The 16,542-nt window shown below is 44.7% G+C and overlaps 1 protein-coding gene across 1 annotated transcript in view; it reads right to left on the bottom strand.

The window, feature by feature from the left end:
* The window catches only part of MOB1B (MOB kinase activator 1B), a 38,804-nt gene that overhangs the window by 12,455 nt on the left and 9,807 nt on the right, over positions 1-16,542 (bottom strand). Inside the window, exon 2 of the mRNA XM_086611687.1 lies at positions 3,370-3,536. Within this exon, the coding sequence (XP_086467813.1) occupies positions 3,370-3,536 (167 nt within the window). The remainder of the gene's footprint in view (positions 1-3,369; positions 3,537-16,542) is intronic.

Here is a 16,542-nt window from a genome sequence, read left to right as displayed (position 1 = left end):
ACCTGGCCTGGAACACTTCCAGGGATGGGGCAGCCACCAGGTCTCTGGGCAACCTGTTCCAGTGCCTCACCACCCTCAGAGGGTAGAATTTCCTCCTTAGATCTAATCCAAATCTACTCTCTCTCAGTTATTTTTCAGTTCTTAGGAACTGTGGTCACTGTATTGAGTTAATAAAATCAATTTTTTCTCCTCTCAATGAACAGTCCCCGTTGCACCTGTTAGGGAGCACAGCACAGCACCAGGGTATCAACATAGAAGCTCATTTTTTCAAAACGTCTGTCAGACAACCCCTGTCCTGAGTAAAACTGAAAGGTGACCAAAATTAAGCACTAGGAAATCGAATTTTAAGAAAGCTGGGTTAAATTCTTACGACTAACTAAACGAATGATGTGTTTCCAGAATATCCATTTTACTACATATTCCTGTCTCCCTTATGCTGCAATGGAGATAAGCACATTACTGAAAGCCAGCACATGACTGGGTAGCCTACCCAAATTTGTTTCACTGTAATGACATCCTAAATATGAGCACTAGCAGACACCAAGTACTGTTCAAGTAACTGATAGCTGAAGGAAAGGGAGGGTTAAACAGTGGAGCTCCCTCACGGATTTTTCCAGAGAATAAACATCAAAGATTCGATGAACATAGTGGCAGCAAGTTACAGCTACTCCTCAGCAGATGCAGGATACAAGCTACAACTGTATCACGCAACTTGCCGAGTACCAAAAAAGGGAAGCCAAAAAATAAAAACCAAAATGGTATGACATGCACCTAGTGCAGATCATACCCAGCAACAAAATAGTTTTTTTTCTCCTCCTACACAGCAGAAGCAGAAAACAGAAAACAACATTTTAACACTGAGGGCAGAGAGAAGTACAGCCCTTGTTTCTTAAGTGTACTCAAGAACTGCTAATTAAGTTTCCATTCCCTGTTCCCAAATAGAAACCGCAGCCCAATGTCTCCTTCAAGGCAAGCATGTTCAAAAAAGCCACCCAGACTTCGACAAGATGACTGATTATTGTGAATCTCACACTTGCAAGTCTCCAAAGGCCAAGAGACACACCACTCATCCAAAGCCAGCAGCCTGTGACAAACAAGAAAAACGCAAGAACCTCCTTTCTAACATCTGTAAAGCTGTACAGTGTCTCTGTGTATTTTCATTTCCTCTTTTTACTCATTGTTCTTCAGTTTCAAAAGGTTTAGATGATTTTTTCCAAGTGCCTTTCTACTCAAAGAGTGCACACTGTCTGGTGTTCTACTATAAAGGTGTGGGCAAGAGGTACTTCTGAAATTTTATAATTTTCTCATCGAGATTACAAATGAAACTCAAAACAAACCAATTCTACGCTTGTCACCTCTTTTTCATTTTGAAAACATATTTGAAAACTCCACATGTAAGTCAACTTATTAATAATAAGACATCAGTAAGGCTAAGAGTTGAACAAGAAGGAGAAAAGCAAAGCACATTCGTACCTGTGCTCTCAGGATCGTGAAGGGTGAAATCAATGACATGAAATCACACACTTGACTTCCTCATTAGTTCATCAATAGAAGGGGCTCACAGCTACCATTAACTGCTACTAGGGGTGGTAGAGGGATGTTGTAAATGAAGGGAGCACGTAATCAGTTAACTACTTCTTGACCAAAAAAATTAAACCCCCACTTTGCTGCAGGAGGCATGCAAGAGGACCATTTCATTACAGAACACAGCTGTTAGCAAAAGGCAGCTCCCACTCTTTTGCCAAGCGCTTGGCTGCCTTTTGCCACTCAGCTGATGTAGCAGTTGATATATTTGGGAAGGGAAAAACAGCCCTGCCACACAGGAAAGAGGAGCCATGGAGCGGAGGAACCACCACAAGGCAAGGATGCCAGCAATGCATGAAGCATCTTTAGTAATGCTGACTCATAAAAATGGGCTGACTTTTTTTCTAGACAGTTTTGCAACACAACGTAAATAAAGTTTTATAAAGAATGGTGTCAGCAATTTCAACATGCCCTGGAAGCGGTGGCAAGTCAAATACCGGAGCACTGTGTGGCTAATTAAGAACCGGAAGGTTGAAGCCAGTATGACAGTCGCACTTCCCAAACGTATCGAAAGCTGGAGAGGGACTTTTTACAAAGGTGTCTAGTGACAGGACACGGGGCAATGGCTTTAAACTGGAAGAGGGGAGATTTAGATTGGATATAAGGGAGAAATTTTTCACTCAGAGGGTGGTGAGGCACTGACACAGGTTGCCCAGAGACCTTGTGGCTGTCCCATCCCTGGAAGAGTTCAAGGCCACGCTGGATGACCCTTTGGGCAACCTGGTGTAGGGGAGGGTGTCCCTGCCCATGGCAGGGGGGTTGGAACTGGATGATCTTTGAGGTCCCTTCCAACCCAAACCGTTCTGTGATTCTATGATCAAAGAGCAAGAAGAAATAGACAGAACCACATAGAAAAAATCAGCAGCCATTTATCTAGAGCAAAAGTTATTCAGCACCGCAGTGCACAATCACTACCATAAAATCACGGAAGCGCGCCGAGCCAAAGCCACAAAAGATGAGGAAATACCCAGACGGGGCACAGAGTTAGTGGCAGCCAAAACTCCACACGGGCTACGGAGCGTAAGACTCGGGTTAATCCATTCTTTCAGCGCAGAAGGCAGGCAGTAAATTTATGCACAGGGAGAGGAAGGCAGAAGAAACATGGTCAAGCAATGAGAAACCACTAATTTGGGTGTCATTGTTGGGCCTGAGCCGGCCTGAAAGGAGGGAGCTCGGACAAACAGCTCTAGAGGAAGTCAAAATCATGACATCAGACCTAGCAGAGCAAAGGCTCACAACTTGGTAGAAACAAAAGGAAGGAACTAACTTTAGGAAAACCGCAAATATCCATCTTGGGGTCTGTTTCAGGCAAAAGGGAGGCCAGGTCATGCACACAACTTTAGTCTTGAGCATCTTTTAGACCTGGCCCTCACGCTTACCTAAATTAAAGTTTTATGCTTAGCCTGTAGACGCTTGACTGTACCACTGGGTAATAACCCCAGCTGAAAACGAGCCAAATTAAACATATTACCACGGCACTGACAGGCTACTTACTAAAACCAGCGGCGACATTCCTACTTCACCACTTGTTTGGGATCAAGTGCTCAGACTTCAACCACTCAGAACAAGAATTATTTTGTGAACGAGAACGTATTTTTGGCACAAGGAGACCAAGGAGCTTCTGTCTCGGTGAGACGCTCTACATCTGTCAGCTCTAAAGGATACAACATTGACCTCTCCCAGCCGCAGCAGAGCGGTGCGTGCAGGACAGAAGAGCCTGAGGAGCACACAGTTGTCCTCCCACAAGTATGAGCCCTCTTAAAAAAATAAGGTGAGTTGACTTACTGTTAACTGCAACCCATTCATTTAAGTCTTCGCCCTCTGGAAGCATAACGGCCATCCGCAGATTACCGCTTCCAAGCGTGGCTTCGGCATGTTTGAGCAGCTCGTACTGGTGAGACCCCTCTGGAATATTCTTCTTTGGTTTGAAGGTTTTGGAAGAGCGACTACCACTGCCAAAGGGAGAGAAAATATTTAGAGAACTTGCGGAAACGGGGAGGGAAAAAGAAAGGCGTGGACAAGTCACACGTAAGCACAGGATTAACCTTAAACATTTTGCCCACTTGCCTATTTTCATGTCGAACGAAGATCCTGAATGAAAACTGGGGTGCAAAATTAACTAGTACCCTGCCTTCTCATCTGCTCACCCTTCTGTAAAGCCAGCCAGATAACTGGGAACGGTCAGATTCCCTTCCCTCTATCAGCAAACTGGATGATGGGCAACAACAAGACCAAAAATATTTCCTTCTCCAGAATTTGGACAGCCACATTGCCAAGGACAGCAGCCCAGCCAAACAGAAACCTTCTTTCCTCTGAACAGTCACAGAGCTTGTCATGGTAATTAAAGATACTATTTCTTTAACAAAAAAAAAAGAAATAAAAGTTCTTTTTGCAACACCCACTGTCATGAGACACAGAATCTAGTCCCTCCTGCACAAGTGTACTAAGTCTGTGCAGAGTCCCTGCCTTTTCCAATCAGGTATCATGTGTTGAGTAGTCACTATTCATTCCCCAAAAACAAGCTGTTTGTTATTACTTAGGAAAGCGTGCTTTCTGCAGGCCTAGCTGATTCAAAATACTATCCTCCCTAACAACATAAAGTAACTTTTCCAGTATCTGGTTTCGTTGAGGAAGTTAGTTTTCAAAATCCAGTTGCTCAAAAATACACAAACACTTTAGCTGAAGACTGATACAATTCCACATTTTCCACAAACTACGTCATTTTCCACTGGTTTCACAGTATACAGACCTTTCAGTCCACCAGTCAGGTGAGAAATAAGGATAAAATCTGTAGAAACTTTCATACAAATAACCTTCTTAGCTCTAATTTTATTTGAAAAACAAACTGACTTAGAAAAAATTTAAGGCATTTAAATTTTAAATGATGGCAGTGGGCCTGGATGGCACATGAACCCCTAACATATCAAAAACATGACATGTAAAATTCAGTATTTGTAGCAAAGTGCCATATAAGCCAGTTTTTGTGAATTTTTTAGTGTACAAGCTAAGAAAAGATTGATGTCAGAAAAGGAAAACTGAGCTCTGAATTCCAACGGAAAGATCTGAAACCTAGACAGCAGAATTTTCATTACAAACACAATTCAGGTCTCATTCTTTTACATAAAATACTTAGCCAATTTTTCACCACCTTTCTACCAAAGAGAAATTTCTGTTAGTGGGCATAAGGATTCTCCCCAGTTCACCAAATACATGAACTACCTGTTTGAACTGGCAAGGGTCGTAGCTTATCTTTGGGGCAATGCTGATGTAGCTACACTGCCACATTGGAGCACTCTAAAAATCCTCCATCTCCTCTTCCCACCACGCCACCTTACAGCCATCAACAGAAAATAAATGAAGATGACTCGTGTCTACAACCCTGAATGCCAACAGCTATAGCAGCTACACAGTGAGCACTGAAGAACACAATAAAAATTGGTCTTTCCAAAACACTCAACAGGTGATCAAGAAGCTGTCAGTTGCCACACGTAGGACAAAACCCCTAACAGTTCAGTCAGGCTCAGTTTAGACTTGAACAAGAGCAACGGAAGAAGAAAACATTCTGGAAGTGGAGATCAAGAACGAGTTCCCCAAGTTCTTTTGGGCAGGTGCATCTTGGCATATTGGACGGATCCCACAAGTCCAGCTGGTGAGAGATTCACACGGACCCGCTCCTGCTCTCACTCTCCCTTGCTACGAGGGAGCAGCAAGCAGCATCCTCCCCTTCCCACAGGCCTCCGGATTAATCCTGTTTTCCAACTCTCCTGAAGAAGCACTTAGCTGGACTACCAGGGATCACAGGATGGTACAGGTGAAGAGTCACGTACGTTCACATGGACACCAAAACACCACCAGTGCGGTCAGCTACTAAATGCAAGTAAGAGCCAGAAATATGAAGAGGAAACATATGGCTTCCATATATTCTCTTACAGGCCACTGCTAACATGCACCCAGTCGTTTGCATTTCACCCTAGGCACGGACACCAGATTCTAATCTTCAATCTAAATCGCCTCCCAGTGGGAGTGAGAAGCTTATGCGGCTCAGGGAATTGCCTTCACCTTCCACCCCTCCAGCCACCTGCATTTGTTGCCAGACCAGGTTCAAACCAACTCTGAAGAAAAAACAACTGAAAAAAAAACCCCACCAAACAAAATCCCAATTCTTTTAACTGACTATTTAGGAGACACAAGTTTTTCTCTTCTGGAATATATCCACTTTATAGCCCCTATGCCCACGTGGTGGGTAAAAATACAACTCGAAACACCTGGCAAATGCTTTGCTATATGGCTGCACGGGCAGGGCTGACACGAGATCATATTCACGCCAACCAAACAGCAAGAGACACAAGTATCATTATCTTTCCACGCGTGTCAGTGCATGCAGAAGAAAACCAGCACCTGCTAAATACAAGCACAGCACTTCCCAACTTGCTCCTAAGATTGTCTTCTCTCTCCATCATACCTTCCCTACGAGGGAAACCAAATCTCAACGCTTCAACAAAAAGCAAACTGAAGGTTTCCACAGACTTCTCTGGAGATGTTCCAAACCCGCCTGGACGCGTTCTTGTGTGATCTGTGGTCCTGCTCCAGCAGGGGGATTGGACTAGATGATCCTTTGAGGTCCCTTCCAATCCCTGACATTCTGTGACTCAGCATCGCTCCAAAGCTCAGGTCGTTCACTCCTCATACATGAGAAAGAGAAACGAGAGATTCTTCCCCGCCACTTACACACAATCCCCAATTCCTAAAACTTTAGTCCTCCTTCCATCAGGTTGCAAAATCTAACGCACATCAGCTTCTCTTTCACAATACTGTCATTTTCATACAATGATGAAGACTGAGAAACCCAACTGCTGTAACTGGTCTGGTGGAGTTGCCCGAAGCAAGATCTACCAGCTCGTTCCAGAGACTACTGCCAGGTGCGTGGAGCTCTGGGAGCATGATTAGGAAAGCCCTATGCAAAGGGCTTACCAAGACGATTCACATCACAAAAGGCAGCAACTCGCTTAAAGCTTCCGCACAAAAATCTGTTCGGGAGGAGGAGATGGTATAGAAACACACGGAACAGTAACTGGAAAAAGGTTATACAATAACTAAACTAAGAAACTATTTGAATTTCAGCAAAAAGAGTAAGCCAACAGAAGGGATAAGGGTGTGAGAACAAGGCTCAAGGAAAGCATGGTGAAGGAAGTCTCCAAACCAAGTAGTTCATTTGGAGAAAACTCTGGGTAGCAACTCACACTGCACCCACCCCAGATCATGAACTTGCCAGGTAACAAACCAAGTCATGGCAGATCTGCGGAACACCCAGCAGAGATCTTCTGTGGTCAAGGAAACGGAGAACGCACAACATGCTGTAAAATCAGCAGGCATGACTTAATCCCTGCTAACCCCTTCCTAGAAACAGAATATCCAGTGATTTGGTCTCATCAACTACTCTAAATAAGCCATCCCATATTTGCTTCCACCACCCTTCTGTCCACTACTTCCCAAACTCAGCACAGCCATCCTAAGACAGCAGGAAATGCTCTTGCAGAGAAGGCAGGTGGGCATCCCATCCAAAAGGACAAGTCATCGGGATAAACGCAGGCTGCTAGTCCTCACGTGCGATGGAAATACCTGCCATTTGGGCAATAAACTAGCGCAATTCCATGCATTTATGCAGCTCACCATATGTGGAGCCAGCTAAGCACACGCACGGTCAGACACTCCTCAACATCAACAGCAGTTCGACGACTCAAAATCTAATACACCTTCTCTAAGCCAAAACCCTGGGAGGACACATTGGCTCTCGGGAAGCCTACTTGAAATCACTGCTGCAAACATTATTTCCACCACCTTATTAGTTCAGAAGCTCTCCTATCATTTAACAAAAAAATTCCTCATTTATTTATGCCTTGGCACCATCACTTAATTATCCCTTCAAATGGTTACCTTACTAAGTAATCCTGCTTCCTCCCTGAGCACAGCAGCATCTTATTCCTGCTACCCCACGTTATGATTCCCAACACTGAGATGAAAGCATCTTAAAAAAAAAAAACAACAAAACAAATAGATAATGTTTTTTTTCCTATTATGTCCATCTGTTACATGTGACAGATGGAGAAAGCCTTTTTTTCTAGGTCTATTTCCTCAACTCCTTGAGCTTTCTTTTAAAAAATAACTTGAGAGTTCTGTCAGGAAGCCAATAATATCCACAATAATACATGTCTTGATCAAGCATGACTCTTTTTTTCACCTACATTCCAAAAGAGCATTAGCTTTATCTGTGAGCCATTTCTCCTGAGATTTTAAAATGCTCTGAGCTACCAAGCAGCACCTGCCTTTCCCTGTTCAGAGTCTCTGACCTCTCCTTCGGTTTCGAAACATCGCATTAATGCAGAAGTGAAAGGGGACAGAGAAACCCTCAGAAATGATCCCATTTGCCTCGGACATAAAAAGGCCATGAAAAGGGGAACACGTTGCATCACCCCCACTGTTTGTCACAACCCACTTCTAGTCTTTCAAGGAGAACTGACTTCTCACGCAATTCTTGCAATTCCAAGGACGTTTTGCTCCCTTCCCTCCCACGTCCAACATTTCTAGTAAATTATGCCCTTCTATTTTTGTAGGTAAGTACAGCTACGGCCGTGCCAGATGAAGTTCGACCTCACACCGAATCAGGAAACGTGTTTCAAGCAATTGACTCACTGAGCTGGGATGAGTCTGGAAGGCAGGGAGAGGTACCTCCCAGCTCCAAGAAGCTCTTCCCCCAGCAGGAGCCCACACGCCGCTTGGCTTCACCAAGACGTCACAACTCAGTCGTCAGCAAGAACACCAAATTTCCTCCAAAGCTGCAGTTTTATCTAATCATCTGCTGACAGGGAGGGTTTTTAATGATGCGGATTCTGCAGGCTGTCCTGTCTTTGGTTGGCAAGACGACGTTTGCAGAAGAAAGGAATATTTTCAAGCGTCCTGCTTACACCACGCTTGCCAAGCTGCCTCAACAACTCACTTAAGCTTGAAACGCAGCACTGGCAGATCTTTTCCAATGAAAGCAGCTAAATATCCAGCCTAAACTCTTGATAGGCTTCTTCTGAACTGGAGTAAAGGAGCTACTTAAGCCAAGAGAAGCACTTGGGCTGGCCTGGCTTAGACCTCCTCACACCCAAGCTATTCGTGCACTTGAGCCTTTTGATGGAGCTTTTTATCTATGCAATCTGCTGCATGTCCAGGGAAACTTGAGTTATATCAGGAAATTGAGGCTCCTTATGCATAAAACTTAAGACTTGACAGCTTGTTCTTACCACAGAACTAACCTCAAGCTCTCACCTACTGTTGTGTCTAACATGGTTCAAACTGACAAGCAAAAAACCTTGTCCTGAATCTAGCCTGCTTCACAATCAAACATACGGGTGCAGATCAAAGTCCAAATCCTGCCTCTTCCCAGGCTGCCAATCTATCCATTTTGCAGCAGCACCACAATCTGAACCACTCAATTATCGACAGTGCTCCAGCCTTCCCCAAATTCCTCCTGAGTGAACAAAACCAGACCAAGTTAGCCCATAATTCACTGACAATTCATCACAGCATCTTAATCTAATGCAGAACTTACCAAGTAAGCAACTACTATGCCACTGGCAAAAAGGAAGAAGAGGAGACGCCACCCTGGATAAGATGGGACAAACTAAAAATCTTTTTTTCCCCCTCCGCAACTGCTTGCACATCACATACCAAGCTGACGCTTTTTACAAGAGTTAAAGATTTTATTTTAAAACATCACACGCATTCCACTTCAATGGAAAACAGAAAGCACTGCTCCTCCAAACCCTTTCAGGTTACCTGAAGGCACAGCACTGCAATTACTGGAAATCATTTCACACAGGGCTCATCAGTGGACGGTTTTATCAAACAATGGAAAGGACAGAAACTCGCCCTGGGGAAAAATAAATAGAAAACACTGGAGCGGCACCATTTCAGGGTGCACCTGCTACCTGTATTGCTCTAACTGGTACATAACACTGAGGCTGTGGGATACCATCTTTCCTTCTTTTCTTGGGGGAACGTGCAAGTCATGTCTCCCAAAAGCTTTACCACCACGGTCCAACTGGAATAAGCCCTCCAAAATACTTCCAAGTGGTCAAGAGATTCTGAAAAAGCCAAACTCAAGACGGTACATAGAACGTTTACCCGGGGCATGAAAACTTCTCATATTTCAGCTCCTGCTTTTTCATCTTCAAAGGCCTAGGCAAGTATTAATTCATCTTCACAAAGTACCTTTGAAGTAGGCATCATTAGCGTCTTGTTAGACACAGGGAAACTGAGGCAGCGACTCATTGCCAAAGGCCAATGAGTAAATTTACCAGAGAAGTCTCCAAGTTTTAGTTCTGTACCTCCTTGTCTTCTTTGTCCTGCTGCACCTTTTTTTAAATCCTAATACACAGAAACACAGTAAAGGCGAGAATCAAATTCCAGAAAAGCAAACATTTCAAGCCTTCAAACAATCATCTGGGATTTCAAATTATAACATCCTGCTAAGAATAGGCACATTAGGGTAGGATTCTGTTTGTTTCCAACAGCCACAACGTCGACATAAAAATGAAACTGAAAGCTCAAGCTCCTTTTTGGAAATGAAATCAATAGTTGAAGCATTTAAACGCATTATCCCTGTGACAATCACTGCATCAGAAGCAAGGCAGGTAAAATGCAGTTGGACATGTTCAAAATCCACACTGACGAGATTTAAATTGAGCATTTCTGTTTACAAAACTGAATAGTCACAACACGTCTCTTCTGAAGAGAGACCGTGTGCAAGCCAGGAATTACTGTCTTCCACTCTTACCATACTAGTCAGTCAATTATTTTCCAGTTAAATTCCTACTTATTAAAATAAGCCTGTCTCAGTCAGTTCACTTTAATCTGGAGGTAGCAAATCCAATATAAGAATCCAGGAAGCAAGCATTCCATAACCTTGCATTCCTTTGGCACATCACCGTGCAGCAGGTCTGACGACAAATCAAGTAACCACCACCTTAGGACAGAGAAATACTGCCAAGGAAGCTTCAGTGCCACGCTGAAAGGTTACAGGTGAGATGGGCCAGAGAAACAACAGCTCCTGCCAGGCTCTGGGGCGGGCTGAGAAACCCATGAGCCCAGCTACTCAAGAACTACAGACAATTTTTCAAACACTGGTCCCTGATATTACTTCCCAGGAAGATGACTATGAAACTCCTTGACCAGAGCAGGCTAATGGTTTGAAATAAGATGTGGTGCTATCAGTCCAGCCAACTCAAATTCACAAAACTCAAGTGCTCTGTCACAGTGAAGAGGTATCTGAAGGCTGTTCAACACAGCCCGAGAGTTAAAAGCCAGCAAGCATACACATAGAGACTCTAAGTGCACCAACTGATAGCTCTCACCCTGAGAAACGTCCTCCTGTGTAAATTCTTCAGATATAGTCACTGTACTATCCTGAACACTAATGAAAGCAACACACTTCTCAAGAGCACTGCCATCTAACAAAAACTGTCGCAAACACTGAGCTGTAAAAAGTGTAATTCTCTTCACATGGAGGGAAACACCAACTCTGCCGAGATCACTAAGTAGAAGCCAACCAAAGATTTAAGAGCTGTCAACTCCTTACACAACTGCTAAAAAGAAGAGCTAACTGTCCCAGCTGAAACCAGGACAGCTGCTCTCCCAAAAGTTAAGACGGTGGTCAGAAAGAAATTCCAGGCCCAGGGTCTTTGTTTTGCTTTGCTTCTGTTTGTTGTTTATTAAGGAAGAATCAGTTGCACTGACTTGAAAAATTTCCACAGACACAGAGTCATTCCTACAGAAACAGAACACATGTTGTTGATGGTTTATACTCTGTATTGTAGGAAACAGTAACTGAAAATACTTAAGTCAAGGGCACACAGATGAAGTTGCCCTGTGTAGCTATTATAAGATATAAAAATAACCTAAATGGTCTACTACATCTAAAGTCACTGACACGAGACATACCAAAGTTAAAAACGGTGAAATTAAGGGTGCCTAAGAAATAGTTCTTCCCAAAGATAAGACTGCACTTGGTAATCAAGAAGCCTCCACTTTAGAAGGAATGCCTTTGTGTGATCTAAGTCACCTACAGCCTGCCCAAGCCACGGCCAGCTGCCAAGTCTACGCAAGACCGGGGCCACGCTTTACAACCCACGGAGTCGGAGCCAAGTTCCCCTCCTTGGCAGGTGTTTCTGCTGCCCATGGCAGCCACTTCCCTGCAGATGTGGGCAGCTGTTTCTTCCCCGAAAAGCCCCAGGTCCTTGAGCTTCACGGCTTAACAAGAAAGTCAGCCTTGAAAAATCAATAAGTAAATCCCAACGTAACAGAGACAAAACACAACTCACAAGAAAAGTCCAGGGATCTTCTCAGAAGAGAAAGGAAGGAAAAAGCTTAGTATCAAACATCATTTTCTAAAGTATTGAACACCACGCTTTAAAAAAAAAAGTCACCAGGCAAAAGTCTGTAGGTTTTGCAACCTAAACATGCTCCTCAAGGAGTACAGTGACCGTTACCATTACAATCAATTTGAAGTAGTGCCTCGTTCTACCTAAGTAGTAGACAGTGAAAAAGGTGTTTTTATGAGATTTTTCATTCTCTACCCATCACAGCAGGGACTAAAATCTGGCTTCCCCTTGTCAGAAAAACAGCTACCTTCATTGACTGGAGTTCCACACATGATGGTATGAGGGGAGGCAGATGAAAAAGTCATCATCTCATGAATAGCTCCTAAAAAACACAGGTATCATTACACACAAGACTCTACATGTTAAAAGCGTGGAAGTTTATCAGATGATTCACATCCAGTAAGGAGAAAGTTATTTAAGGTAGCCTCAAGGAATGGTTTTACTTTGGCTTGTCCCAGCCATCATCGCCCAGTGTTGAAAGCTGTCAGAACACGTCCACGTCCACATTCTTAAAATACTTTTTTTTTTCCCTTCTCTATACACACATTTTAGAGTCAGTGAAATGAAGCAAACGCGGGGTTTGTCCAGCAGAAGTCAGATGCTGTCACGTGCACCAGAAGACAGCTGAAGGCAAACCTTTGCTGGCTGAGCTATGTGACAAGGGGACAGGTGACCAGCCCTTGGAAACCAGCCCCTGAACTCTTCCCTCTGGCACTCACTTGCCCTGCCAAATCCACAAAGATGTCAGGTGGCCACAGACCATTTGCTAGCCGAGACAGGCTTCTCCACGTCTCTCCACCTCCGTTTTTCCAGAAGTCTGTGAGCTCAGAATGTGCCTATAAACAAGGGGGAGGTGTTAGGCTACAACACTCATGTCTACCACAACCCCACCCATCGTGTTCCTGCTGTTTGCCCAGTTGGATGCAACCCTTCTCGCAAGTAATCACAATTCCTAACGCAAGGAACAAGCAACACCATCCCGTAACCAGCAAATCAACATCGGTTCGGTACGCACACACACAAAATAAAATCCCTTCTTTCATTTATAACACGTTCACTTAATACACTTACATCTCCTGGAAAATCCTCAAAATAAACAAAGCAAGCCACAGTCGCCCTCACTCGATACTACCAGAGCTCTGTGCACTCGACAACACAATTAAACCAATTCCCAGAGGAGCCAACTGGTGCGGAAGTGACTCAACGTCAAGCGTTATCCTCTGCAGGACTAACAGCAGTGCAAGGAGAGGGGCAGGCCAGGAACACAAGACAGAAGCATACTCAAGTATCCAGCAGAGAAAAACTTAGATGAGAAGAGACAGAGGTCCACATTCAGCCCAGCATGCCCTATGGACTTGCAGAGACAAGCCGGCAGACACCAGACAGCAGAGGAACCGGAACATGTATGCAGTAGAAAATCCGCAGCCTCCCAACACTCTGCATGCTTTATCAACGTCACTGCATTGCTGCTGCTCCCAAGTTTCTCCAAAGACTTTTTCCAGAGCTTTACAACCAACAAACATGAGTTGAAACAAGTTTTCACTTCAATTTGCAAGAAGGATGACTTTAGCAGAGACCCGAGTAACTCCGCGTGTTGTCCTCTGACATCCATTTGAAATCCTGCTACTCGAGAGCAATCAAGACTATCCAGAATGTTTTGCTGCACGCTCCCAGGTATCCACTGACTACCTTGAGGCAAACGCAACGCTGTAATGAGACAGAAATTTGGGGAGTGAAGACAAACAGAAGTCAGATATTTCAGAAAGCTGAGGACTGGTCTTGGCTGTTTCGTTGGGTTCTTTCCATCAGAGCCAGGTTCCTTGACTATTTTAATACCACCATTTACTGCGTACGTGCACCCACAGACACACCAGGGAACTGCGGGGCATAGTCAAAACCAGATTTATTTCTGCAGATTCTAATATCATAATATTCATGTACTACTACTTTCAAAGAGCAAGCTACTTGCAGCTCTGAAGAAGGTGAACACAAAGTATTCCGTCCTCTACAACTGCCTTGCGTTTTTTTCCTACGGACCACTGAGGAGCTCAGTATCTTTATCATTTCAGTCATTAATTAAGCTCTCTGCAAAATAAACAGCATTATTTTCTCATTAATGCTCCCTTCTTTCTCAGGAAACCTTTATTTCTGTCAACTGGCATTAACTCGCTTAAAAGGGCGGGCACAGCATGAATTCAAACAGAAGTCAGAACTTCACCCAGTTACGCTTCAAAGTTCAGTTTCCACGAAGGTTCAAGCCCAGTTTAATGCACGAACATACGTAATAAATCACTCAGTAGACACCACTCCACTTCTTCTGTAAAACCTACCCTCTCCATACATAAAACTCTTCACTAAAAAGCCACCTGAACCAGCTCAGACCGTCTCCCTCTGATATTTTTTTATATCCATCATGAAGACAACAGGCCCAAGAGTAAACACAGGAAGAACATTTGTGTGTTTTTGGGAAAATTCTTCCAACCTGTCACACGGATGTCTCCAAGAAAACATTATGTTCTAAAGGAAAACGCTTGGTGACACATGTGGGAGGGATGATGACACAGCACATGTGATGCAGATGCAAGGAAACATGAAAAGCACTATCGGTCAAATCAAACATCATGCAAAACGTAAGGAAAGAGAGGAACTTTTTTTTTTTTTTTTTCCTTTTTAAGAGGGAATTAATAACATTCAAGTCCTGGCCTGGCAGTCAAAGTGAATCCACCAAGAGAGGGGAAACAAATCAACCACAGAAGACGAGCATCCACAGACTATCAGAAATCACAACTAGAAGGTGCCATTAGGGCTGCAAGTAAGCAAATTTAAAAAAAAATATAAGGAAATACATAAAGCTACAAGTCTGGGTTATTTCTTTCAGTAACACATCTAATTGTGTTTAAAAAAAGATACTGGAAATCCTGATGAAGGAAGAAGGTTGTCGTGGGTTAGGCTGAGTCCGGCAACCAAACCCACGCAGCTCTCCCAGTCCAGTAAAATGGAGAGGAGAGAAAAATGTAATAAAAGAGCTGAGGATCGAGACAGGAACAGAAGAGCACCCACCAACCACGGTCCCGGGCAAAAGAGGCTTTTTCTTAATGCAAAACTATTTATTAACAGCTACCTAGAAAGAGAAAAGCACACAAAAACGGTTACTTAAGAGAATAACGAGAAAACAAGGCCAGGTCTTAAAACCAACACCACTCCCCCCCACCTTTGCCTCTTCTTCCCAGCTCTACCTCCTCCCCCCAGCGGCGCAGGGGGCAGGGAATGGGGGAGTGCAGGTCAGTTCATTCCAAGTTGTTACTGCCGCTTCTCTTAAAGGAAAAGGAGTCCTTACACCGTTGTCCCTTGCTCCAGCGGATCCCCTACTCACGGCGAAGGCGTGAATCCTGCCCGCTGGGGGGCAAATCCTTACCCCATCGGATTTGCCCCAAGTGCGGGCTTTACCAGTCCTGGGCTTTTAAGGAGCTGCAGCCACTCGCTCTGGCGTGGGTCATCAACAAACTTTAAATGTGCTCCGGCGTGGGTCGTCATGTCGACCTTAAATGCGTCTCCGTACAGACTCTGAATGCGTAAAATGCGTAAAATGCGTAAAAGTGTCTCTACCTGTGCCCATGATTCACAATAGTCTCAGGCTTAGGCATCTCTTTCCAACGTGGGTCATCCACTGGTTGCGAGTGGGTTTTCTGCTTGCTCCACCGAGGACTGTTTGTTAGAAGGGGCCGCTCGCAAGGGGGACTCAGCCGCGGCACACGTTGTTCCGTTCCATCTTCACTGACCTCTTAGCTGTGTGGCCGTTTCTCTTAGATTTCAGTCCTGTCTGGGTGAACTCGGCCCGGTGGGCGCCCCGGCAGCGGGGCTCTCCCCGAGTTCCCCAAGTGGCTCCGCCGCCGCCATCCTCGACGGAGCGGGCCCGGCCCGGACCAGGCCAGGCCGCCGGCCCGGCCAGGAGCCGGGAGCGGGGGCCGTGCCCCCCTCTCCCCTCTCCTCGCTCCTGGGCACAGGCACACCTTTCCGGTTCCTTTGTCCGACGTAAATAGGGCAATTCGCAGAGGCGCCGATTGGCTCAAACCCCGAGGGGGACGGGAGTCCGGTCTGATGGGCAGCTTGTGCCACCCGGACCTCCCCCCCCCACTTCAAACCATAACAAAGGTTTACGAAACCATTTAAGTAGACAGGAAGGAGTGGAAGATCTTTCAACAAGTAACTGAAAATACTCTGAAGTGTCCTGGGGAGCTCCAGTTTGCCTCGGGCAGCCTTGCACGCTGCCAGTCCCATAGAGCATCATCCCACTTGTGAGGCAGGAGAAAAAGGGGAGGCACATCAAATAAATAAAGCAGGTGATTAACAGTATTTGCCTACCTGTCATTTCTTTACTGCAGTACTTTTCTGATTTGACAAAACAAAGACAGAAGTGTCCATACAAAAGGTACACGCTACTTTCCACAGCAAACTCTTCCTCCTGAGACTTCCTTATATTCAGCTAAATTCTCTTTTTGTCTTTACATTGCTAATACCCTCTGCATCCTAAACC

This window comes from Tauraco erythrolophus, chromosome 5, assembly GCF_009769465.1.
Source record: "Tauraco erythrolophus isolate bTauEry1 chromosome 5, bTauEry1.pri, whole genome shotgun sequence".
Taxonomy (NCBI): Eukaryota; Metazoa; Chordata; class Aves; order Musophagiformes; family Musophagidae; genus Tauraco; species Tauraco erythrolophus.
This window is presented reverse-complemented; position numbering and strand designations above follow the sequence as displayed.